The 27579-nt window shown below is 38.2% G+C and overlaps 2 protein-coding genes across 8 annotated transcripts in view; one reads left to right on the top strand and one right to left on the bottom strand.

Moving 5' to 3' along the window:
• LOC136260411 (uncharacterized) overlaps positions 1 to 9214 on the bottom strand; it is a 45378-nt gene extending 36164 nt beyond the window's left edge. For all 5 annotated transcript variants that reach the window (XR_010703529.1, XM_066054130.1, XM_066054131.1 and 2 more), the window contains exons 1-4: positions 9054 to 9214; positions 8804 to 8964; positions 8681 to 8746; positions 890 to 1191 (exon numbers count right to left, since the gene is read on the bottom strand). The gene's annotated coding sequence lies outside the window, so the exon portion shown is untranslated. The remainder of the gene's footprint in view (positions 1 to 889; positions 1192 to 8680; positions 8747 to 8803; positions 8965 to 9053) is intronic.
• On the top strand, positions 6050 to 17415 carry LOC136260413 (sentrin-specific protease 5-like). 3 transcript variants are annotated; one of them, XM_066054138.1, is made up of 11 exons: positions 11255 to 11451; positions 11815 to 11930; positions 12617 to 12661; positions 12716 to 12808; positions 12884 to 12949; positions 13001 to 13080; positions 13130 to 13190; positions 13252 to 13302; positions 13366 to 13410; positions 14271 to 14447; positions 14503 to 14721. In XM_066054138.1, exons 1-11 carry the CDS (start codon positions 11415 to 11417, stop codon positions 14581 to 14583), a joined length of 852 nt encoding a protein of 283 aa, XP_065910210.1. In that variant the 5' UTR covers positions 11255 to 11414; the 3' UTR covers positions 14584 to 14721. The 3 variants fall into 3 exon arrangements, with proteins under 3 accessions (XP_065910209.1, XP_065910210.1, XP_065910208.1); XM_066054137.1 differs by lacking the exon at positions 11255 to 11451 and adding an exon at positions 6050 to 6163 and having other exon boundaries at positions 14271 to 17415; XM_066054136.1 differs by having other exon boundaries at positions 14271 to 17415.
• The last annotated feature ends 10164 nt before the right edge of the window (positions 17416 to 27579 follow it).

Genomic DNA, 27579 nt, shown 5'->3' with positions numbered 1-27579 from the left:
CTACTGTGGGGGTTTTAGTGCATAGGGCGTATTACATACAAAGTTTTAGAAGTGCTGAACAGTTTCGCCACATAGTAATGAATACAAAATAATTATTTTTAGCACTGTACAGCAGTTACTTTCCGTAAGCGAAGTGAAAGAATGGCTACATGACGGTAGTGGCTGTGGGGGTTTTCCTGGCTTTGCGAAAACGAGTCTAGCGATACATGCTATACTAAAGAAAAGTTCATACCTTCGAGAGTGCTAAAAAAGTATGAACAAATTGAACAAAACACCTGTTTTCGAGAAAACTCCAGGCGAATTCGACAAAAATGTATTGTGCCTATTGAAAATGCCGAGGGGTCCGACACTTTGTGAAATCTCGTACACTCCTGCGGTAGAAATCAAGCCTCTAACCTCCGTGTTTCTCTGTAAATTGGAGAAGTTTTTCCGTAAACTACAGCTTACGTGGGCGGATATCAGCAGAAATCAACCTGGAAATCAGAAATCACAGTAGAAATCTGGAAATCTCCTACGTTCTTTCCGAAGTGTCGGACCCCTCGGAAAATGCTGCTGTGCCCCTTAAAAGTCATCACGTGACCGTATCGAGCCCGTAACCCTAAAATGTATTGCGTTTCTAATCCATTGTGTATTCTAGTATCTATGGTGACACCCCCTTGCTCAGGCGTTTATGCCATTAGTTGACACATGGAGGTGCATATAATTCATGGATAACACTACCCACAGGTAAAAAGCACTGCCATTACATTTCATGTAAAAGTTGGGTCACACCTCCGCCCGTCAATTACTTTCAACGAGTGAATCAAGTGAAGACGAAACACTGCCCTACACTTCGCGATTTACATGCCAATAGCACACACAACACAGCGAACACACCAATTGTTTTTACCATTTCAGTAGTAATCCTTTAGTGACGTTCACCATTCTCCTTATTCTTACACCATTTCGTCACTTCACCTGATCTCCAAAACAAATCTCGCGTGATTTTTCGTGCTACGCAATCACGCCGCATACCGTGATACTCCGTATTTTATCCGAATACTACTAGTGCTAAAAACCTATGTACAGTTGGCAGAGCTATACTATAATAAAGCAATACAAAAACACAAAATCATGTCACTGAGGCAGCAGGGTAGCTAGTGTTCTTTATTCTCTGGCCATACTCCTCACTTGAGGACCATTAACTGCTTCCTATAACAACAACAGAACAGTAGCTCATCACAGAATACACAGTGACAGGGATTTTTCTAGGGGGGGGCAAAGGGGGCATTTTGCCCCCCCCCCCCCCCCCCAACTCTGCCTCAACCAGCCCAATGATGAAGCAATGATAAATTGATTTGAAATCATAAAATTTAGTTGATGGCTAGCTAGCTACAATAAAACAAATTTAGCCTAATTTAAGTTCTCCCCCCCCCCTGAATTTCTGAAAAACTCGGATTGCCCCCCCTGAATTTATTTTCTAGAAAAATCCCTGCAGTGAGAACATGTAAATAGTAACAACAATATAAGTACAGTGTGCTAGAGTCCATGATCCATGATAGAGAGGATTATCTTGAGGATTATGGACTCTTGGTACTAAAGTTTGCATCACAAACTAAATTGTTAGCTATATTTTGGCTTTCATCACTTAGAGAGAGTTCGGTTATCAATACCATATAGCCTAAATATTTCAAAGGGAAATATTTTCGAGGTTGAGCAATGTCGCAGATTTGTAAACAATCCCAGAGGTCTAAATATAAAAATTTTCACTGGTAACCCTCAAAATCTCAAAAATCAACAAAAATCTTCTCCCTCAAAATATTTAGACGGTAAGTTAAAGACATGAATTTTTATCACCTATAAATGTGCTCCCCACACACATAAAAAATACATTCAAACACACATACGTACATGTAGACTACACAGCATAAATAAATTACACAATTGCAACATACATGTACAGAAATAACAGTTAAAAATAGCTATCAAACAGTTCAGTAGTACTGATTAGTAGGGTTGCCCCTTCAAATGACAGACATCACCCAAAATGCTGTGGTTTAAAACCATCATAGAAACACCTACATGACGAAAATTACTTTTACAGAATTCTCTTAGTGCATCTATCATTAAATCCAGCATTAACAACAAGAAACTTGAACACTCACAGATAAGTGGATATTGTTTTTTTGCTTTTTTGTTCAAATCACCAAAACCTGAATTTTGATCTGCCTGCATGCCTTCCTGCCAGCCTACCTCAGGACCACAGTCACAAGACTCAAGGCCAAACAAACAAAGCTACACATGGCGACCATTCCACAATAACAATCTCACTGGTGGCACGTGCCTTTTCTGGTTCCAACAAGTGTCTGCCTCCTACGATTTGTCTTTCCTCTTATATCATCATTGTTTTCTTCATGCAAGGAAACCATACCAAGGTGTAAATTTTCCACATCAACACTTCCCTTAGAGGAGCGTATTTAGAGGCCTCAGAACTATTCGAAGCGTTTTAGCAACTATAAATGAAGCAGATATGTGTAGTTGTAATTGCATGGACTGACCATGCCTTCTAAATGATCAGAACACGCTGTTTTGCTCTTAACAAACAGAGTTAGCTGCAATAATGGTTTTGCTGTAGAAAACTAGACATAGCAAACCACACCCCTTAATATATATTTCATAACTCACTTGAGACAGCAGGAGATTGAGACACTCTAATAAAGCAGTCACAGCCATACATGTATAACGTAGCTATGCAAATAAAGAAATAAAGTAGAGTTCCAGCAATAAAAAGCTATGTGGCTACTTTGGCATTGAACAGATGGTAGTAATATGGGATTTTCCCACAAAGCTATGTTATAATAGCTATCATAATTCATATGATTATTGTGTTTCACTATACTTCTTATTGCTAAAACCCTACCTTCACTTTTACATTAATAGTACGACTAATAGTTACAGTAAAAATAAATAAAAACAATGAACACCAGCTATTCTCCATAAATGGATACGTTTGTTGACACTAGCATATACTGCAAGTGCCTCCTTCAGTATAACTATTTGAGTGATTGACACTAGCAGCATCGAATCTCTATTTTATTCTGCAACAAGCAACCAGGCAGGCAAGTTTTCACCCAAAATACAATTTAGGTTGACCATATCCTCAGTACCCAATTGCATCTCATGATAGTGAGATATGTGGAAGCTACCTATGAAGTTGTAAAGATTTGATTATCCCTCTAGCAAAGTTATTATTGTTCACCCTGGTGTGATGAGCAAACATATAGTTGCACAAATTGACAGGTACAGAGTACTTAGCAAATCTATTTTTAGAAGGGTTGGTACTTGAAGGACTTCTCTTTAATAGTAACAGGTTGCTGACTCACTGTACAATTATTATATAGCTACAAGACAACAACAAAATCTGGCTGTACCTTATACTGGTGCAAAGTCTTGTAGTGAATTATACCCATACTTCATAATTAGATTAGATGCTGATCTTGGCAAATGGCTACTGAATATGCCGAAAGCCTACATTGTAGGGTGCCAGAATAATATCCTATAATATCAAAATTCTGTAATAAAATCCTGGACCAGGGTGTGACTGATCTCCAGACAAGTTGCAGTCCAGGTAGTGCCTTACTTGATGCACTTCAAACTATATAGTTTAGTTGAGATGTGCAGGGTCTGGGAGGAGTGCTAAAGGTTACATGCCCACTCTCATTCCAGCTTCAAATTAAAGAAATAGATTCTTATTTCAGCATTAGCCTCCGGTGGTATTTGTGCAACACTCCAACAGTCAAATACTCTGCTTACTGCAAGCAACTCTATTCTCCATACACATTATATTTATGTGCATTCCTAATGAGTATGCTCATGAAATGTTGCTACAACATATTAGACATTTTGATGTAACCAGATTTGCTGATCTTGTCATTCTGAGGCTTAAATGGCTATATTGGTAGGTGGCAGGTTTTTTTATTTTTTGGGGGTGGGAGTGATTTGCATTGCATACACTCAACCCAAGAAGTCCTTTTTGGGCTAGTTCTACATTAAAACCTCATTAAGTACAATCCATGTACTTCTCAAATTTTGAAAGCATAAAATGTTACACTTCACTGTTGATTCTTAGTTCTTCTTTGTGCATTTTCATGCATCATGTAGTTTGCTTGTTACTGTTTTGCCATCTTTACTTACTACGTTTGTCTACAGCATTAGTGATGGGATGACTTATGCAAGAGCTTTGAAGCATAAACAGTGGTGCAGGCCTGCATGGATGGGCATTAACCAGCCAAATTTCCCTGGGCAAAGGGGCCTGCTTGCCAATGGACAGTACTCTAGTAAAAGACATTATCGTCGACAAAAGCATCAGTTGAAATTGAAATTTGCTAAGAAACATTAAACAACCACATCATGTGATCCAGAGAGTCTTACAGTTCACATGATAAAAATTTTATAAAATAGGTTAAGGATGGAGAAGAGCATGGAATCTATCATTGATGAATTGTGAGCAACAGCCATGGAGCCTTTTTGTTGGTGATTGAGTGGTTAAAAGTGACAAAACAAATCATCTGGTCCAGACAACTGGATGATAGTGTGACATAAATTTGCAGCTGAATCAAACCATATTTCAATTAGCTGGAGTATAAAGATTGAGATAAAGGGATTGAAAATGATTGATAGGGAGGTTAATAAGTCAGTTTTCACGTGGTATTTGTTTCTCTAGTTTCTAACCCATACTTTCTGTGGCAATTAAAGAGATACTTCTCACACTGTTCTTCATTCCGCTGTAATGGGTGGAACATAGATGAAGAGGAAACATGATGGCCCCTGCACTTTTCAGATTTCATGCATAGACTGAATTAGGGATTAAACGCCGATTAGTAAATCTGCAGGTATAAGTAACTTCTCTTATTTCACTACTTTTTGCTATTCCCTTGTTTCACTATGTACTTTATTCTTTGATCCCTAACCCAATTCAAATTTTCAAATTTTCCCTTCTACTTATAATGAAATACATCATGGAGCCAGAAATGGAGAAAAGGTGAAGTCATTGTAAAGTGTTACATGCATCATACACTGATCAGCCGCTTCAAATTTCAGTGATACCATCTGACCAAGCACTCTTACGTTACTTAGCAGCTGGTGTTTGCTTACAAAGTATATACATACTATGTCAGTAAGCATTGCTCTGTTCAAACCTTGGCTTAGGGTACAAGATTTACTTGAACAAGCATTGCATATTGCAGTGATCAATGGACTCTATAAGTTACTGCCAGTTTGCAAGCATACGGTGAATTCTTTATATTGTTAGTTATTGTGGCAGGTTCATTTTTGATGTCACACAATGTTTACCTATGGCGATCATTGGGCTGGATGGCTACCTACAAGTTAATATATGTACAAGTATAAGAAAAAATTAGCACAGTAGGGATATTCACTTCTTATTGTTTTACAGTGTTTGGACATTACGTACTACTCCAATCCAACTTGTTTCAGTAATTTTTATTGCAGCACTATATACTGTCCCTATACTAATTAAAATTTCTAATTTTTTCTTATACTTGTTTGTGAAGTTTTTATTGCAAAGCTCATGACCACTAAATAGCCTGCTTTTCACAAAACTAGTCATAATATTGAGTTAATCACAGCACTATTATACTAGATTATGACTCATACAATAACAACTGATCGGTGGGCGTGGCTATACATAAGCCTGCAGACAATAATGGACGTGGATTCGTGCATACCTACAGACTGATGAATGGGCGTGGCTACCATATGTCTACAGACAGTAATTTACATAAGTGAGCGTGGCTCACAAAAGAAGCAGGGCTACGCTATGACGCGTAGTAACACGTCCATGTTTAATTTAGTACGTGCAGTCAGACCTGGATAATCTGTAAAGCGGGACCTGGATGACCCGACTCAATCGGTTTAACATTGTTACTAAATAAACTATATTTATTGACTTATACATTGCTATATAGTTCACTGCAAGTTGCTCTCACTGATCAGTATCAACAGCGAGTCATGTATGTGTGTTCAAATAGTTTGGTACAACGACCACGTGTATTCGAATAGTTTGATGCAATATACACTGGTAGATGAAAGCCGTACTGTAGTCTATTACACTCAGCGGTAGAACTTTGACTGGTGGCCATGGTAAAGAAGGATAAGGATAAAGGTAAGACAATAGCGCAAGCATTGTATGTTTATCAATATACCAAGGTTTTTTCTTAAGGAAAAATCATGGCAGGTTTTTGGGTGATATTATATCACGGACCGCCCTCACACCTTTGATGTCCCTACTATACAGAACTATTGTACTGTATGATGTATTAAACTTTTCATTTTCTAATAATACCTCATATGAACATGAGCATGTTTCTTGTGTGTGTATCACTTGCTATGTGCCTGTGTAGAGTCCACTAAAGACAGGACTCCCATTTTGTAATAACTAGTTGTATGGGGTGAAAAGTAGGTGTGCCCACCCATCTCTAAAGGTCTGGTTACACCAAGCAAATAGCTGGGAAAGTTTGCCAACATGACCAGGGAAAAACAGCCAGCAGATGCCAAGGAAAACACAAATCATAGTGATGCAATGTGTAGTAACAAAACTAAACGTCCAACAAACTTTGTTTCACTGGCGCTGATGTTTGAGACAAATCTTACAGAACTACAATACTAACCTTGATGTGCCTTGTAGACACACAGTCATCATCCTATACTACAATCATAGATTATCAAGAGAAGGGATAGAAAACTTTACGCGATTCTTAATCACAAACTAGTACCATGAAACGGTTTGTACCACTTAAAATTTATGACTTATTTGTGGTGCACAAGACCCACCATATCAAAACATTTGTCAACTTTTACCGTACATTATAAAAATCCATAACTTAAAATATATGCGAAAATGACACTGTCTAGTAAATATGGTGCCATAACTTCCGCATACTTCAATTTACAGAGATCTGGTATGGCTCATCAGAACTCGTGATCAATGGCGAATCAAGTGATATATAGGAGTTTGTGAAGTGACCAAGAGAAAAGGCAGGATAGAGCCTTGTATCACCAAATTACTCATTCAGATACGTAATAAAACAGCATGAAAATGCTGCTTTTTCATATGTTTTGCAATGTAACTCAGCCTGGTATAATAGTTGGTTAGACACTTATTTCGGGCGGATTCTTAATCAGCAAGTGTTGACAAGTAGAATAATAGCAAGTTTAGCGAATTTGGTTGAGAGTAATAGGTTGCTTTTTATGGTTTTTCCCACCCGAGTAATTAGATTCTCCAATATAAATTGCATGGGGGTGCATATTATGTTGTAATCAATAGTAAATAAATGATACTATGGTAACGATAGAGCATTACTTCGGGTGGAATTGTGTAGGGCAATTCAAGGGCTTCAATTATTTGTATAATGTCCTTTAGAGATTATGCGTGCTAATGATTACTTTTTGCAGTTTTTGTATTTAGTACAAAATGCATGCATTTTACATAGGGCAAGAAATGATGGCTGTAAACAAGGTTTTTCAACCAACTGGTTTGACTAAGCTAAGACTACCAAAATGACATGGAGTTGATTTTTAGCTGTTATAATACATAATTCATAAGATCTAATAGTAAAACTTGGTGTTACGTAAAATTTTATTTTGACCACTTCGGTTTACAATTCCCAATAGCAAGTTTTGATATGCGAAGCTAGTGACTTCACAGTGGTTTACTGCACATTAGGGTGGCTCCTATACACAATTTACATCATAATAATATATTATGTGACCCAATTTTGGAAAACCATCCTTTTGGACACATGCAAAATTTACAGGAAAACTCAATTGAAAATTTCAGCAATATTTTTTAAAATAATTTTTTTTACACATTTGGATAAAGCAACTATTAAGCCTTCTTCCTGTGAAATTTTCACACCCACAGCTTCTTTCTGCTAGGAGATATGGATGATTTTATCAGACCATGTAGTGATTTCACCATGCGTGGGACAACAATTAACTTACAAATGGGATGATATGTTCAGGTGTTAGAATGGTTAAAACTAAGTTTTAAACAATGATACATGGCATTTAATTGAAGAAAAGGACCAGGAGCACTTGATTTAACTATCAGAAGTCTCTTTATAATATTTTTAGACAGGGAATAGAATTATTTGTAAACAAAGTGATTTGCCACAATTTGTCATGCTTAATCACTCACAGAATTCAATGCAATTTATGAAAAGATACTTTGTAATGTATTAGACAGTAATTTGACCATATCTCTGGAACCCTTCAAGATATCAAGCTGAAATTTTGACACAAGATAGATAAACACCCAGTGCCTCATTTTAGCTACAAAAGAGAAAATTGACCAATGTGCCAAAAAAGATGGTTTTCCAAAATTGGGTCACATATGCATTAGCAACTGCCAACTGGGCTTCATTGTCTATAGTAAATTTATTAGCTAGCGGAAATGATTAAAGCAAAATATAACTACAGTTTTTATACTTTGTAGTATGCAATGCAATGTATGTGTAGTATGCAATGTAATGTCCTCTGCAAGGAAGAACAGCTTATTGTGTCGTGCTACATGCATGCATTGCTATTTCACAGTGCAGGAAATGTCTTCAGTATACCCATAGCTACATGTCTTTGCCGCATCACCGGCAAAGCGGCCAGTATGCTGTACTATTGTACTCACCCTGTACATTTGAGTAATGGCACACAACGTGTAATGAGCAAGGGCGCAGTCTTCACCAAACGAACCCTACACAAACAATACAGGTGTAAAGTCCTGCAAACGCCGCCGGTAACATTTACTCACCCCGATCCCTTTATTTTCGCGAACCTTTCCACGTAAAACAGCGAGATAGTACCAGTTGAGGTAAGGGATCAGTTGAACCAGACAATGTAGACAGCAACTCTCTCCAACAGCTTCAGCCGTCTTTCCCACCATGTAGCACGGAATAAAATATGTCAGGAGACCTGCTCCGGTCGTCATAGTCCATAGAAAGAGAGAGAGAGAGTGAGCGAACGACGATTATTTTCACGTGGGACGAATAGCTATAACTTACAGACTGTAGCATCATCAAAACAGCCGCAGAATGTGTAGCTAAATTCTCCCATGCTTGATTCAATGATAACAGTTCACCGAGAAGCTCAATACTGCACCTGGAGGAACAGAGGAAGTACTTAGATGGAAACCCTATAATCTTTTAACCCTTACGTGGGAGTTTGTAAAAGACGGAATAAGGAATAGCGGAATAACGCGCATCACAACGAATGGGCATTTATATGGCTTATGCAATGTTAGGGTGATTGTACTGTTACAGCTGTGAACTCATCCCTCGTAGATATCCTTACAATGTAGGGTGATTGTTACAGCTGTGAACTACACTGCTTCGTCACTCAGATGTCCTAGCGAAATGATTACTATACGCTCTTACTACTACTGTATGTAGCTAAGTTAGAATATACAGTAGTTAGCTATCAGTTTCGTTTTCGAGTCTTCATCCTTCCAGTGGAGGGATGAAACGAAACGACTGTCACGCCCCCTTTGCTCATGACGTTGGTACCATACTTAACATACAGTACCCGCTTACGAAGTGCAAAATTACATTTGATTATAGCTCTTACTAGCTACTACTGTATGTAAAGTATGGTACCAATGTCGCGAGCAAAAGGGTGTGTGACAGCCGTTTCGTTTCAACACTCCACTGGAAGGATGAAGACTTAAAACGAAACTAATAGCTAACTACTGTATATTCTAGCTGTGCTAGCGCAATGATACTTAGCTACATACAGTAGTAGTAAGAGCGTATAGTAATCACTTCGCTAGGACGGCTATGAGCGACGAAGCAGTGTAGTTCACAACTGTAACAGTACACGCAATCACCCTACATTGTAAGGATATCTACGAGGGATGAGTTCACAGCTGTAACAGTACAATCACCCTAACATTGCATAAGCCATATAAATGCCCATTCGTTGTGATGCGAGTTATTCCGTTATTCCGCTATTCCTTATTCCGCCTTTTACAAACTCCCCCCTTACGTAATAGTTTACTGCATAATTTACAGAGAAATACGGAAATCCATGTAATTTCCCCGTCTCAGGAAGGATTTTTCCTCTCCCTAAGGTGGGAGAGTGTAATGTTCATAGTTATAGGTGGTTTCTTCGCACTTAAAGCAATATTTTTGCGAGACAGTTACAGCTGGGACTCGCGCGTATAACAGCCTCAGTACATCTCATACCCCATGCATGCACTGCCCTTAACATATAGAATTTATGATTTGAAGTAATTTCTTCTCTACTATAAGTATAACTAGATCTGATTAACTATATTGGTTCATGTAATTTTTCACTGAACTGAATCCTCCAGCAAGGTTCATTTGATTCTTTTTATGCATAGCTACATGTCTTTGCCACATCACCGGCAAAGCGGCCTATGCTGAATCCTCCAGCAAGAATCTGTCCATACTCTTCTGGTGTCAACAATGTTATTGGTCGTGACAACAGTAATTAAACCCCAGTGCGTGGGAGTATCAAAGCGCCGCGCTGGGTTATAACTACCATACAGCTAGACAGAGCGGCGCTGCTACTGTACGTTATCACCCTGTTGCGGAGCCACTCAGTCTCTTTCGTGACATCATAATAACCGCGAATGGCATTGGAACAAAGAGCCAAATAAGGAAATATTGATACAAAACACACCAATACAGCACTTAAAACTACCTAAATCTTACAAGAAAACTGTTAATCTTTTACACAATAACACTACAAGTTACCAATACTGTGATAGCTAGTTTAACAAATGTCAAGAATAGTCCGTGACGATTTTCGCTCCAGCAATCACTCCCAACGGTCACTATGCTGTCATTTATATATATATAAACTATGGTGAAGAACTAACTTCCTCTAGCTTCATCGTTCTATCTTGGACTATGGTAGCCACTTGTCGGTCTTTATTTTTCTCTTGCACACCACCATAGCTACCAATTTCTGACGAAGGCGAATCGTACCTGGAACCGCTGCTTCATAACACCGCCCTTCGCTACAGTTTGTAGGCAGTATGTAAGGTCTCTCTTGTAGCTACGAAGTAGAATCTCCACACAATTCGGACGAAAACTTGAGCACAGTGACAGGAACTCAAACCGGAACTTAATTTACTATCCGTAAACTTCTGCGCACTCCCGCGCACTGGGATATATATAACAGTTATATCCCGTATACTCGGATGATATCATTGTTATTACACTCGTCCTCGGCTCCGCCTCGGGCGAATTTTTTTTTTGTACGAGGTTTGGCCACTTTAACTTCGTACACCAGTAGCTACATAAACTGGAGTTTCCGGAAGCCTACTTAAATACGTAATTTGTTTGGCGCGTTATTGTGGGTCGTTGCCTGGCGTTGTGGGGGTGCCAAGGAATAGAAAGATGGAAAGTAGCGAGGGCCATAGTGATACTGCTACAGGTGAGAAGTGTGATTTTATTTACAGTACGTTTTAGTATTTGCCAGTATCGTGGTTAGAAGCAATTGAATTGGGCCAATTAAGTGTGCATTTGTTGGGGTGACTCGATGGAGCCTTTGTATAAAGGCTCAATCGTGTACCTGTTAGTCCGTCTTGCTTGAATTGTTTACTGATAGAGCACACATGCACTGATTTAATTGTATATTACGACTCAAAATATGCCACAATGTATTAACAATTCTAATTAATAAAATCATACCATTTTTTAATGGTGGGTTACGGTATTATGTATAGATGTAGGCTTGTCCCAATAATGTCTTGCATTCACCGATATAATTGAACAATTGGATTTACTGCATTTCTAGGGGAGTCAGCTGTGATTGACCTCACTGATATGGATTGTACAGAGTATGAGCTGACTGTAGAACATGGTGATGAATATTATAACTGTCTTGCTGGAAACCAGTGGCTCTCAGATAAGGTACAATTAATGTTAGCACTTCACAGCTAAGTCATTATGTACATTGCATGTATGTGAATCGGTGCTGGTTAAAACACTTGCAACAGGATTCAAGGATTTTGCTTGTCGAATATTTACCCTGGTTATTATTACACTTAACAAACCGCGACACTTCTTCATTGCATTAAATCCCACTGTTTTATATACAGTACCGCCCAGTGGTAATGTTACAATACCTCACAAGTGCTCAAATCCAGGCCCTGACTTGACATGACACAAAACTGGAAATCATCACATGCGAAGGCATGCGGTTACTGGAGCAACCACCAGAGGGAGCTCGAGTTTGTGGCTACATGTGGTGAGTTACTAACACACACATGCCAAAGAAATTCACAGGTCGACAATGGGCTACACGAGTGTCAACTGCTCGCAAGTGTAACATTACCTCTAGACAGTACTATAGTACAACATGCATTCAATATATTTTCCAACGATTGAGTTGATTAGCAATTGATTGCTTACACTATAGTGAAAATTAATTTGTGAGCTGTTTCAAGTACATAAGTCTTGAAAGTTTTTCACACGAGCATTTTCAGATTTGTAGATATTCAGGGATTGTGTATTGTAAACATGAAACTATACTTCATGATATCTTACATAGTGTTGATTCTGCAAGTGTAATATTTTTTATGTATCTGTTTTTGTAGGTAATATCAGACTACCTAAGGCTTTTAGAAGATCATGTTCAGAAGGTTTGGTAATTAGTAACAATGTTAGCATAATTGTGAAAAGCTGCTTTTCATCAGAGTCGTGCCCAACGTTTAACTATTCTTAACTGTTTCTTTACAAAGAAGCTACTAGAGACAGGCTACTCTGGTGTGCAGAATTGGTACTCAAAGGTACGTATACTGATATAATTTTATATTTACTAGCTTTACTATGTTTTTTTGTTGTTTTTTTTTGCTAAATTTAAGGTAAACTTTTTGGAGAGTGATTATTTGCTTGCTATTTTTTCAAATGACAGCCACTGGACAATGATGGTTAGTAATCATAGTATGGCACCTTTGCTAAAGTATTTGATTATTAATTAGACAATAGAACTAGCCAATAAGAAGATGATATACTATGATTCGTTGAATACTGAACAAACTTGTTGTTTTGAATCTTTAAAGTATGTGAAATACTTTAATTAGTGATTGAGCTATGCTTTGTAAAATTAGGATGTTTTTTCATGAACGGCAGCTTGTTTCAAAGGACCTTTGGCAATGCAAAACTATGAGTGTAAGATTAAATGTGTGCGTAATATTGGTAGAAAATGTACAATACATTTTAATGTTATTAGAGTATACCACAGCAGAACAATCAGTATGACTGTGGAGTATTTCTGTTAGAAGTAAGGGATTTACTGTTATTAAGACATTGACACAGTAATGTTGTTTCGTATCATATTATACAGTATGCCCGATGCCTCTTACTGGACTACCCAATGACTTTTACACAGGTACATGTACAATGTAATAATAGCTAGGTACATATGTTGTACGATGTACACATTGAATATTTTGCCATGTTTGGTAGCCATGGTTATTGTGATTTTCAGCTAGGAAAACTAACCAGATATTATGCAAAGGTGGCTGTTTTTCAAAGAGACTACCATGGGCTTGTGTGGCACTAAGGCCAGGGCATTTATATGGACTCTCCAATAACTGACCTGATTCCTTAAATGCTTTTATACACTAAGATACTCTCATAAAAGTGCTGTTTTAATCAGATAGCTGACTTAAATATATTCCTGGATTCAGTATTGAATGTGCATGTATTACAAACAATTCAACCAGCATATTTAAATACAAGCAGTGGCTCTTATTCGAGGGCAGCTTTTATGATAATAAGTCAAGGCTATGTATGAACTATGCCATAGCTAAAATATGGTGTTTGTATAGTGGTATGAAATCATACAGATAATTTAAGCACTCTCATATTCCCTTATTCCTTTTTACAGATCTTTCACCATAGCTATTGCTACAAGCTTTGTAATTTTATGAATATTAGTATATGCTAATTAAAGTGCAACCATAGATAGCATATCCATGTCATAATAATTTGTTTTGTTTGGACATTCAGGAAATGAAGTTGTTACGATTTGTCTCAGTCCTATCAACATTAATATTCAGGATCATGCACAAAAGTATCCAATTTATCATGTTTCAGGTGCATATCTTTATGGAAGGGCTGTACTATGCATATGCATACTTTGCGGTCGTCTGCAGTAGTATTTTAATTTAGTGGTGCTTTAATTCTATGTCCTATCTTATGTGGTGTTTATATCACTGACAGTAATATTATTTATCTTCACTATAGGTGGAAATGCCTAGAATTCGTCAGAGAATAGCAAATGAGTTGGCTAACACAAAGTTATTGTTAACTCGTGACACGCTACTAAGTGACTCTGTGCGACTAGGAGAGAAGGATCATTGTTTGCCACTAAAAGAGAAGGATCCTTTTTGCAGTAGTGGTAAAATGTTTATGAAACCAAAGGTGCAACCAGTCAATATCTTAGCACTCAATGACGGCAATAAATCCTTTGTTACAGAACCTGAGGTGCAACCAGTTGAGCTTTTACAACTTGATGAAAGTAGGAAATCAATTGATACAGAACCCAAGATGGAACTAGTTGACGAAACTGCATTTGAGGATAGTTTTAATTGTATTATTACATGGGATGACTTAAATAATGAGTTAAAGGCAATTCTTCCACCAAAATCTACAAGTACAAATATGTCATACACTTATGTCATCGAGAAGTACGAAGATTTGACACAGGAAGCATTTTCTGGTGAACCTAAGGAGTGTTTCAATGTAGAATTTAGAGTTAACTTGCATTCCAAAGAAGAATTTAATGATTGGATTACAGCTTTTTTTCAGTCAAGCCAATGCACATATCGCAAGACCCGCACATACAATCCATCTTTAAAAAGAGTGTTGTATAAGCTGGACATGCATTGCCACCATTATCGAAAACAACTTACAGCAAAGCAGCTAAGCGCTAAAAGCAAGAAGCCTAAAAAGCCAACTATGGTTAGTACCTTACGGAACAAAAAAACAAATTGTCCTTCAAGACTCTCTGTTACATTGTTTGCAACAAACAACAAGGCTACTTCCTTACAGCGTAGCCATCCTTTGTATGTCAAACTTCTGTTTCAGCATAACCATCCGATCAAATGCTTTCATACCTTGAGCTTTAAATCAGTATCCCAAGAAACAAAGGATGCATACTTCACACTGTTTGCTCTGGGCCATTCAGCTGCTACTGCAAGACACTATCACGAATCACAACTGCTGGGAGATCCAGATTCAACACAGGCCACACTAGCAGATAGATCAGTCAATCCTAATCCTCAAGATGTAAGCAGATTGTTTGATACATGGAGGAAATCAGAACTGGGACTACAGAATGGAAAATCAATGTTTGAAAAACTCGAAGAAGAAATAAGGTTATATAATGAAAAATATAATTCAATAGGTGGGAAAGCAACTTTACAGTTTTTTGACAGCATGAAGCCCAATGATAAAGGAGAATCCGCTGATGATGGAGAAATTAGTGATTGCAGTGATTCTGGCAAGCCTCCAAAAAGACGTAAATGTGCTATTCAGCCAATGATTGTTACCATTTGTACTCCAATGATGACAAGAGCTCATCAGAACCTCCCACAAGCGGCAGAAGTCATGTACTGTGATTCAACTTCCTGCCTTGATCGCTTCAATACATCTGTCTTTCTTTTTTCAACTAATCATGCAGGAGGATCCATTCCTTTAGGAATTGCATTGACATCAGATGAAAAGGAATCTACATTATGTTCAGCTTTATCAGATTTAAAAAAGGTGTGGCCGCAAGATGCATTTTACAACAGCGGTACAAGTGTTGGACCTAAAGTCATACTTACAGATGACAGTGCAGCAGAACAAGCTGCTTTGCAGTCAGTATGGCCTTCTTCAACATTGTTACTTTGCTCATTCCACTTCTTGCAGAGACGATGGACATGGTTATATGATGGTAAAAACAAAATTGTTCAGGGAGATCGTGTGATATTAATTAATTTGCTAAAAAAGCTTTTGTATAGCAAATCTGAGCTATTACTAAATGAGAGCTACAGTGATTTGTTAAAGCACACTACAGCATCCAAGTACCCCCACTTTTGCAATTATGTGAAAGCTCTTTGGACCAAGAGACACCAGTGGGCTCTTTGCTTTCGTGTTTCTTTGCCAGTTCGTGGTAATCACACCAACAATTATTCAGAAGCTGGCATGAAAATTCTCAGAGAATTGATATTTAGTCGTGTCAAAGCCTACAATCTCATTCAAATGTTTCACTTTGTGACAGATGCTTTAGAACTTTACTATCAGAGGAAGCTGCTCAGCATAGCTCATTGCAGGTTTGATCACTACGTATCTATGAAGTTCAAAGGTATCAATGCAAGCAAAATTAAGCTGGAAAACATATACACTACGGACAACAATGATCAGTTTTAAGGTTGTAAGCTCAAGGGATACTGGCGATGTGTATACAGTGGATATGTCTGTGGGGTTCTGCACTTGTGTTCTAGGAAGTGATGGGTCTCCATGCAGTCACCAGGCAGCAGTTGCTATCAACTTTCATAAGTCAAGTATAAATTTTATTCCTTCCATGCACCCTGAATCTAGGAAGCTGATGGCATATATAGCATTAGGAGAAAAGGCAGAGGCTGACTTGTCAATGTATGCAGCTGTGTCGCAGGCATCTGATGAAAAAACTTTTTGTGATAGTAAAAGGCAATTCCCTGAGATCGAGGAAGAAGAGAGTGCTGTGATCCCAATCGTTGTTGAGGATGGCACGTGTGAAATCAGTGAAGAGATGCAAATTGAAGAAGATGCAAACGTTGACCAGAATTCTGAAACATTGTCACAGCTAAAAGTTGTAATGGAAGACATGACAAAACACCTGCAACAAAAGGATCAAGATTATAACATGGTCTCAGGAATTGAAAAGTTTGTAAAGAGATATCAAGATATGTGTGCAAGTAGTACCACTGCGAAGCTTGCTTCTGCATTGCATCAATTTGCATGGTCTCCAGGGGAAAAGTTGACTGTTCAACCTGGTTTGTTAAGAAGAGGGTATAGAATCCCAGTGCAGGCAACTGCTGCAGGTCGCCGTCGAAAGGGGACACCTAGGGGTAAAGGAACAGTTACATCAGGGAGACCGCTAAAATTGAATTGTACCGGAGGAAAAGAAAATGACACTAATCGCTACAACATGCCATCAAGAAGAGAGCCCAAGGGTAAACGCCCTCATAACTTTTCTGTCAATGTTTCAAAGGGCCTTCAAAATGCTGGAAAATGGTGAACTCATCATATCACAGTGTGGCCAACTTTTTGCACTCTTGTTAGTCTTGTGGAATTTCAGTACGGCTGTAGTAGTCAGTTATGTACAATGTGTCTTTTTAAATGCATGCAATTATATTTGAACCACTGGGACACTTTGGAACAATTAAGGTCTAGGGACACAATGAATAGCTAACTAGCTAATTGCATGCGTGTCTTAAAAATAGCATTCATTACTAGGAGGGTCCTTCAATGACCTAAGGTGAACGCGCTGACTGTTTAAGCTTAAGCATAACTACGTACAGAGTCTAGCTGTATAGTCTACAGTGTAACTAAAATGATTACGTTCGATTGTGCAGGGTCGAGTAATTGATATCTGTTCACTTTATGGATATTTCCGTAAAACCATTAAATGGAAATATTAAAGTTACAAAACCTCGTACAAAAAAAAAATTCGCCCGCCTCGGACTCGTGGAATAACATTGATATCACCCTCGTACCGGGATATAACTATAACTTATCATAGTGCTATTGATAGTAAGCGATTGTCTCTAGATGATATTAATGAATTTTTCGTAATGTTGCTATTACCATCAGTCATCAACCAGCAAGTAGTTTTACTCCAAACATTAATACTAATGTTACTAGTAATAAATTTTGTTTTGATACTGTTGATCCATCTATATTGTTATGTCCTTGCTTAAAAAGCTTGATGTAAGAAAGTCAGTTGGCCCTGATGGTTTTTCAGCTTCTCTTCTTAAACAAATAGCACCAGAAAACATTTTCCATACAATAAATCATTGTGGTCATCTGGTACCATTCCCTTAGAGTGGAAAAAATGGCCCAATTCATAAATCTGGTTCTTTCGAAGACCCTGGAAATTTTAGACCAATCTCTGTAGTTCCTATAATTGCAAAGCTTCTTGAAAAGATTGTGGCTTACCAACTTAATTCATATTTTGAAAAGAATAGTTTACTGTTTGATTATCAAGGAGCTTATAGAAGAGGGAGATCTACAGAGCAACTATTACTAACTGCAATTGACACTATTGTACATGCAATTGATAACAAGGCTATTGCTTGTGTTGCTTTCCTTGACCTAAGGAAAGCTTTTGACTCTCTTGACCATGTTATTCTGCTTCAGAGGCTTAACTCTCTTGGTGTATGTGATGTTGAACTAGCATGGTTCACAAGATTATTTAAGTGATCGTTTTCAACATGTCAAGTTTAATGGAAAATATTCAGATTGGGGATTAGTTAAAGGTGGTATACCTCAAGGAAGTGCCTTAGGGCCTCTTTTGTTTTTAGAGTACATGAATGAAATGTCCCTTATATGTTAAACATGGTATTCTCCTGCAATTTGCTGATGATACAGCTGTAATTTGTTCTGGTATCAATTATTCAGATGTTCAAAGACAAATGTGTGAGAATTTGCAGTTAATATCATGTTTTATTTCAGAAAGCAAGATGAAGTTAAATGTGAAGAAATGTAATGTAATGTGGTTCAAGCCAAAATCTGCTAGTGATGATGAATCACCTCCAGTGTTTTCTATTGACGATGATGTTTTAAAAGAAGTTAGCAATCAGAAATATCTATAGGAATTGTGTTTGATAGCAAGCTAAATTGGAGAGATCAGATATCTCAAGTATGCAAAAAAATGTCTTATTACCTATTCTGGATTAACTCTAATAGAAAATTACTTTCAACTACCATCATTAAAATGCTTATTAACTCGCTTGTAATATCACATCTAGATTATATTACAACGTCTGCAGAACTGGGGCATACGTATAGTTTACTATTGACGTAAGTATGATCATGTATCTAAGTATCGTAACAACCTATCATGGCTACCAATTAAAAATCATATTTGTTAACATTGTCTCTGTGCTATGCACCATTGTCACTATTCTCAGGACAATGTTATTCCTCTAGATCCTCCTATCTTATCTGGTTCACTTCACAACACACGGCACCCCACAACTTATGCAAACACCGAAAGATGTCATTTAACAAAATTAATACACAACGATATTTAGAATCAAGTAATTAAATGGTGGAATCAATTACCTAACAATTTATATATCAATAGCTATCAGAAATTTACTTCCACTTTACATCACCATTTACTCACTGATTTTAAAACTTAAATATATGTAACATATTATACTACATGTATGTATGTATGTATGTATGTATGTATGTATGTATGTATGTATGTATGTATGTATGTATGTATGTATGTATGTATGTATGTATGTATGTATGTATGTATGTATGTATGTATGTATGTACGTAAGTGCTGCGTATGTATATTATGTATATGTAGCTATGTATGAATGTATGTATGTACTGTGTATACTCCTCCTATATGGAAGAACGGCTATGCCGAATATAGGAGTTTAAAACCAAATTCAATTCAATTCAATTCATTGCCTTTGTTGATGCATAGTGAAATCACATGCACATGCAGCATCATTCATTCAGTTGTCAGTGGGTATACCTATACTTAATGCTGGCTGTTCAGCATTTGTATTGTCCATGCATGGATGTGTCTATTCAGCTCCCTTGGCAAATGGTACATGCACTTGGCCTGAGCTCAAGCTTCGATTGGTTTTCAGTGTCCCTTGGCCAGATGAATAGAATGAAATGTTTTGAAAGCATGAAACAATTGTGCATGGTATTCTATGATCTTCTTTAATTGCAGGTGTGGACCATCAAAAGGAAAGTTAATTTGCTGGTGCATGGAAAAGATGTGTAACAAGTACACGAAAAAATTTGGAATTTTCAACTAGAGTAGGGACCATAGCACATGCATCGATGGAGTTTAAAACTAAATTCAATTCAATTCATCAATAAAAAGTACTGAAACAAGTTGGAGTAGTCCATGATACATAGGCGTAGCCACACCCGGGCTTAAGCCCTGCTAATTGAAGAATTAGCCTGGGTAACTGAAGATGAAGCCCTAGCGAATTAATCTCGCATAGCCAGGCCCTTTTCGTTCTTTTGTGTGGGGGGGGAAAGAAAAGGGTCTGGTGAACATAGTATAGCATCATCGTTGGGCTATCCCGAGATTGTGGGGATTCTACTGCACAGATTCCGGATTGTTGTTTGGTGCAAATAACGTGATCTGCTACATTTGCGTCCTGTTACCATAGTAGTAGCTATGGTAACAGGATGCAAATGATGCAAATATTAGCAAATCGCGTCATTCGTGCCAATCAACAATCCGGAAGCTGCGCAGTAGAATCCCCAGTACAAATCAAATAGTTTTTACAAGAAACAACAAATTGAACGTACAAAAAAAAGGAGGGAAAAAATGCAATAAGAGTTAGTACTTAATTAATGGGAATCTTGACTCTACTTGAATGAGGTCAATTGGTGCTGATCCTAAAGAGTGGCCAAAGGAGCCCTTTGAGGATCTAGAACCCCTCAGACATCTAATTGCTGACCTCAGAAGTGAAAAACACAAGCAGCATCGGATCCACCCCATTACAGCAGCATAATTTGAATCCCATTTATCTGATAGCAAGGAAGCAAGGCATTTGTAAAACATGGTTGCTTCGTTAGCCATTCCTCCTGTGGCTGAAAAGATTAAAGGAGTAAAGGAACTCTGTTCAACTTCACGTATGCGAGCTTCGTATGAACGCTTCTTACACAATTCATGTTTTCTGTAAAAGGCACTGGCACTGGTGGTACGATTACTAGGAGCGTGTGAGTTAAAGACTTTAACATCAATGTAAGTTTTCTCACAACGGCCATCCCAAAAACCATTGGCTGAAATATCTAGTCGAGCACCATCTTCAATGTTTGATGAGGCTAAGGTGAACTGCTCACCAGTAATAGGTTGTAAATGTGGTTCAACATCCACCTCATGGCAGACCTCAGTAAGTAAGCTTGCTGTTAAGTCACGGATCTCGTTGTGACGGATTGAAGGGAAGCCACCTTTGGGACAAGTAAAGGAATGTTCAACAGTGAACTTAGCTCCACAGGCGCAATGTTGAGGAAGCCTGGCAGTATCCCATCCATATCTGAGCGCAACAGCGTCGTGGAAGGCAGTTTTGTGAAGAGAAAAATTGTGCTCCTGCAAAGGCAGAACAGATAGCCAATTTAAAGCTCCCTTTTCAGAAGCTAGTTTAATTGATCTCTTTAAACTAGTTGTAGCCTCTTCTAGTAAAGATGCTTTGTTAGAAGATGTCATGGAAAATTTCATGTGATATATTTCATTTTTTATTAAAAGTTGTTCATCACGAATATCACTTGAGAAAGTACTGGTTTGAGATAACAGAAGGGATTGCAGAGGCTTGGTAACTTTGTTAGAGGCGGTAAACTCAAAAGCACACATTCTGATAGGGTTGATAATACCCATGCCGCCAATTCTAGTGGGAAGAGCCAAAAAGTCTCTATCTAAATCACTGGGTGGTAGATGGCCAGTTACTGCAGGAATGAAGCTGTGTCTAATACAATCCTCAAGTGGGTGAAAAAGATCATCAACATTAGGTATAGTACGAGCAACGAATAACCATTTACTGACTAGTCCATGTGTAAAGGCAGAGTAAGCCGCATGGGGCTGGGTGATGGCAAAAGATGATAACAACTTTAATTCACTAATCCAAGTGGTCATTTTATTAGAAACATACTGTGCAACAAAAGCAGTAGATCCAATAGCAGCCCCAAGATGAGGCCGTCCGCCTGTGGTTACATTGACACAAGTATTAGCAAAAGTAATTGAGCATGTTTCAGGTACTGTTCTTTGACAACAAGCCAAGTCTTAGATGCATTAGGAAAATAGCCAAAATGTGGTCCAAGTAATGAAAGCTGGTCCCACCGCAGATGCAGATGTGAAACTTTACCATAAGCATTTGCATCATCTGCATACTATCCTGAGTGACATTGTTAGGTAATCTACGAATAAGAGGTATTGTAGACCAGACGTAAAAAGGCATAGCAAGGGGGTCCTCTTGAGTAGTCCCTTCGTTGGAATAAATAACATCACCATCAACATATAATGGTGCTGGAAAACGATATGTGTTGATTAGAATGGTCGAAAAAGCAGGGCATGTATACTGTGGATGTTTTGCAATGTTTTGTATACTGTGGATGTTTTGAATTAAAAGCATTACTGGCATCAACAAGTAAAAAACCTTCAAATTTCTCATCATCAAAAAATGGACCTCATGGAATGGATTGCAGCTTCAACACCACAAGTTTGGCCAGCACATAGCTGTAGAGGACCAGCAACACGTTGAATATCAGATCCGCGATAATTGACAGAACAGCCTTGGCAATAATGCGGAAGAATCCCCACAATCTCGGGATAGCCCAACGACGAGGCTATACTATGTTCACCAGACCCTTTTCTTTCCCGCCCCCACACAAAAGAAAGAAAAGGGTCTAGCTACGCGAGACTACTAGCGAATTACAGGAAGTATAGTCTACCGAGTTGACACAGTCTATACAGCTAAATCATATTCATGGTATAATTGTACAATTAAGTTAATGAACTAAACTATCTACATACTTACCACAGTAAGTCCCTTTACTAATCCCGTGGTGCAACACTATGCACAAGCTTGAAATTACCCACAATCAAATCTATAACAGTCCGTAATCACGTGAGTTATTAGTTCAATAATTATGTCAAAACAGGGAATTGCTAACCAGCTCACCGTTCTTGATTGCCAGAATAAAAGAAAGATAAGCACCAGTGATGTACTGCATGCAAGGGCTCAATGAATTAATTTAAAGGGACTGTCGTCCAGTTGTGATAACTTGGCAGCTGCACAATTGCAGCTAAACTTCTTCCATTTAAAGTGTACATGCAGGCCCGTAGCCAGGGATTTTGAAAGGGGGGTTCTTTTTGACCAAAAGTGGACCTTTAGTAAAGGTCCAAATATTGTGACTGTTCTATTAGAGTGGTTGACTGCTCTATTAGAGTATCTCGATCTTGCATTGCATTTAATCCATGCAATGAATGAGTTACTCGAAGCGCTTAATTTAGTTTCTTATTAGTGGTATCTAGTAAACTGTAGCTAATGGACTTTTGCTCCTGAAAATTTGGACTTGTATACCAAAAATTGTGGACCTTTTTTCCAAGAGGGCAGTTCTTCAGAACCCCCCGAACCCCCCCTGGCTACGGGCCTGACATGCATATATGCCATGCTTCTATTTATATAGTCTACTCTATGTACAGCTATAGATTATCTTACTCTGATGGACTCAAAAGTAAAAATTTTCATTCCTATAATAACTACATATTATATAGCATTATGTAAAATTATGCATAGATCAAGGCTTAATGGTTTGTTGCTGTAGCTACTTATATACTCAGAAAATAATTTGAAACTAACTGAAAGATGCATACTGAATTGGTATAGTGCACTGCACACAGTTGCTAAGTTGCATATGAAAATTAATGGCTCCTTTTAGCTGCTACATAGATCAACTTCACATTATGCCACTATGACATCTCACTATCTCCTGCATCCAAAATACCATTTCAAATGAGCTATTTTTGATGCAAATTGCATCTGAGAGCATCTAAAATTTTCCTGGGGGGGGGGGTGCATGCCCCCATGCAGACCCCCTATAGAAGCATTTTGCAGTGCCTACTTTTTTGTTCAATACCATATTGCTATATACCAATACAGCAGGGTACCCTAGTGATGAATTTTACCTGTAGCCCTGGTCAACATAAAAGTCTGGCTACGCCACTGCCATGATATTAAATCACTGTAAAGTGTTATATCCCTACTGTGCTCAAGATACCATAACGGAAATGCACAGTAGGGATGTAACACTTCTTATTGTTTTACAGTGATTAAATATCATGGACTACTCAGGGGCGGATCCAGGGGGGGTTCAAAGGGTTCCATGCATGGAACCCCCGGGGCCCCTTTTGAGAGAGCCTCTCTTACTCGAAATACTCTAATAGAGCAGTCAAATCGAGGTACTCTAATAGAGCAGCTATGTATCTAGTTATAAACAGTTGGTGAGGACATTTATGGTGAGGGACAGCTATTGTCAGTAGGTGATGACCTATTCTTTTTTTTTGCGGGTCTTCAACCTACAGCTAGGCTGAAGTTGCAATTCGAAAGTGGAACCCCCCATTTTAAAAATCTGGATCCGCCCCTGCTACTCCAACTTGTTTCAGTACTTTTTATCGATGTGCTATGGTCCCTACTCTAGTTGAAAATTCCAAATTTTTTCGTGTACTTGTTTGTTAATTTTTTCCGTAAATGATTTTATTATGACTGGTGAACCCACACATACCACATCTGAACTGAAAGGCGCTGCGCGCCCCAGCTATATCAATTATCGTCTGAAAAGTGAAGTATCCATTATGCTTCGTTGTCAGCTATGCTCAATTCGTTACACAGCATTTCGAATCAAGAAATGTTCGAAAAGCACCTCTACAATCCATGCATACCAAAAGAAAGAAATAGTGCCGCGCGCCCGAAACATATTAAGGCTATGTTCAACCAGTTACACAGCAGTACAACTGTTTGATGTAACACTTTCACACCTCAGATCAAAGGAACTGCCTAGGCTACAACTAGGTTGTTTTGACAGCTAGGCTATTTTGATATATAAGGAAGATCAGGGGTGAATGTGGTAATCACAACTAATATGCAATACTTTGAAGTTGTATTTAAAGCCTTAAATTAATCAGTTTAAAGCCTTTGAAGTTACTTCATGTATTTGAGAGTACCTTTGATGTACTTGAAAGTGCTTTTGATGTGGTTTGATATAGTTTCAAAAAAGTTTCAACTATAGCACTAGCACTTACTATGTAATGTCTTCAAAATGTTTAAGAAACCTATATCACCAAGAGATAGTTTTTATTGTGGGATTCAGTTGGTCTCAATTGAGAGCCACAGTAGACTCAATTGTAAGCCACATGAAACCCACAATGTAAAGTGCATCTTGCCTATATAGGTTTTATATACATTTTAGTAGTTTTTAAAAGAAAGAAACACTTAACAACACAAATAGGCAGATCAAAGGAATTATTTCTTTGGTCTGCCCAGATCAAAGGTATTATTTCATTGATCTACCCATGCAAAGTGTTACATATTAGTTGTAACACGGAGCATTTGGGCTTTGCCTGATATGTATGCCCTCTACCCTCGGGCAGTTGGGCATACATATCAGGCAAGCCCTCATGCCCATGTTGCAACTATTACATAAGCACCTCTGCAATCAAAATAGCCACGATGAAAAATACGGACGATTTCCATTTCAAAGGGAAACCATCACATGCTCGGGCCAAATCGACACTCTTCCCTGTCAGCAAAGATGAATGGGACACAAAGGAGGACAGTGGTAAGTCCATGAAGAATGCATTGTACGTACTGCGGTATGCCAAAAGGCACCTCTCGGGCCGAAGCAACGTCGAACAGTGAAAAAATCAAGCCCGTAGCCTTAGCTGTTATCGAGTTGCGCTTGTCTGAACCAGCATAGTTTCCATTTTACATGTCCTTGTAGCATCTGCTCCAAACATCCCAACTTTGATACACTTAGCAGCTAATTGTAATTATATAAGTAATGATAAGTACTTAATTTAAGTTATGGGATCTGATAATTACCAGATTACCTTTAGTGCAATTGTATACAAACTTACTTTTATTGTTGTGCAGCCATGTACACCTGTCACATTGCACTATAAAGCTAATAATTGAATTGAATTGAAGGCATCAGTCAGTCAGTAGAAAATTCCGTTGAATAAAAAAAAATTAAATTCAGTAGCAACTTGTTGAAAGCGTTTCGGGTTGATCTGAAAGCTTGTTTGGGCTTATTTTTACCTCACCAATACTGCCTCATCGTCATAAGGGAAAATTGAGGCTGGTTTTTGAATGATATTATTTTGTGGGCCACACCTACTCCTTTGTGGTCCCTACTCCTTTGTGGTCCCTACTCCTTTGTGGTCCCTACTATACGTACTGTATGATACATGAAGTATACTTTCATCTCTTGGTCATAAAGTTAATTAACAGTTGCCATCTATGACACAGTAACTGTAGTCACGTAGATGCCATCAATAACACTATATAGCTATATAACAATGCATGCATTATTCATTACTAGCAGCCTGCAATACAAGATCATGCATTCAGCCACTATAGTGTGCTTAGTATACTGTCTCAGTAGCCAGGAAAATATCTTCATGCTAGTATATAGAGCCATGTAAGCTGACTGAGTATTCAGCATAATCTCATTCTTCCATGCAAGACAGTTCACAGAATTACACTATGAAAAATAGCATACTTTGGTGTAACAGGGCACACGTTTTGTGTACAAAGCACACTTCATTTTTTACAGTGTATTACACTAACAATACAATATCACAATGAAATACAATGGTACAACTACAAGCAGAATCACACATCATAAAACTGAGTCATAAACAGCAGATAGAAATGTGGAGACATTATCTGGTAAATCATTCTACCAGTATCGGTGCAACTAAACTTTTTGTAACTATTCGAATAACATACAATCTAAGAGGTGCTGCCAGAGTTGGAGGTGCAGTAATACTCAACAGCATGGCAACATTCCATTATTGATTCTGTAAAACATTAAACAACCTGCTGCTTTGGGATGTAGTGCTATAGAGGGTGAATTAATGTATACAGTATGGTGAAAAGCAGAGTGGTATTGTGACAGTCTAGATTGCTGCATGATAGGTAGTTTGAATAGTGGAATCTGATGATACAATACCAGTCTACGATCATGTAAGAAGGAATTTCGGTGACAGGTTTCCAAATTTTCTGTTGCATGCACACTTAATCCAGGGGGTCTCAGTCTGAGGGCATGCATGCTTCCCTGGAAATTATTTTGAAAATTACTGTATTCTAAGATTGAATCTGGCTGCAATTTTCACCAAATGTCACCAAAAATCCAGGCTAAATAGTTAAGAGGTGGAGCTATATGAAGTCTGAAGCATGCATGTCATTTTGGAGGTCTGGGGACACACCCCAGGAAATTTTTCTGGTCTAAACACTCCGAGATATGTTGGTACAGGGAAACTAAGTAATGTGACTGTTCTGTAGTTGACTGCTCTATTAAAATATTTCGATCTGGACCCTTGATACCCTTGTAAATTGACGCAAAATCAATTTTAATTGCCTGAATATACTTGACCGGTTTCTGGAAACCTCAGAAACTCCTCCCCTGATGACAGATAGCCAAGTTTCTCCATAGTTGACTGAACATTGATGAAACTGTTACTCTAGTCAATAGTCATTATCAATATACACCTTATTGGCCTAATGACAGGGTCCAGAATCCAAAGAACTGAACCTGGCACAAA

This window comes from Dysidea avara, chromosome 7 (assembly GCF_963678975.1).
Source record: "Dysidea avara chromosome 7, odDysAvar1.4, whole genome shotgun sequence".
In the NCBI taxonomy this organism is placed as follows: Eukaryota; Metazoa; Porifera; class Demospongiae; order Dictyoceratida; family Dysideidae; genus Dysidea; species Dysidea avara.
This window is presented reverse-complemented; position numbering and strand designations above follow the sequence as displayed.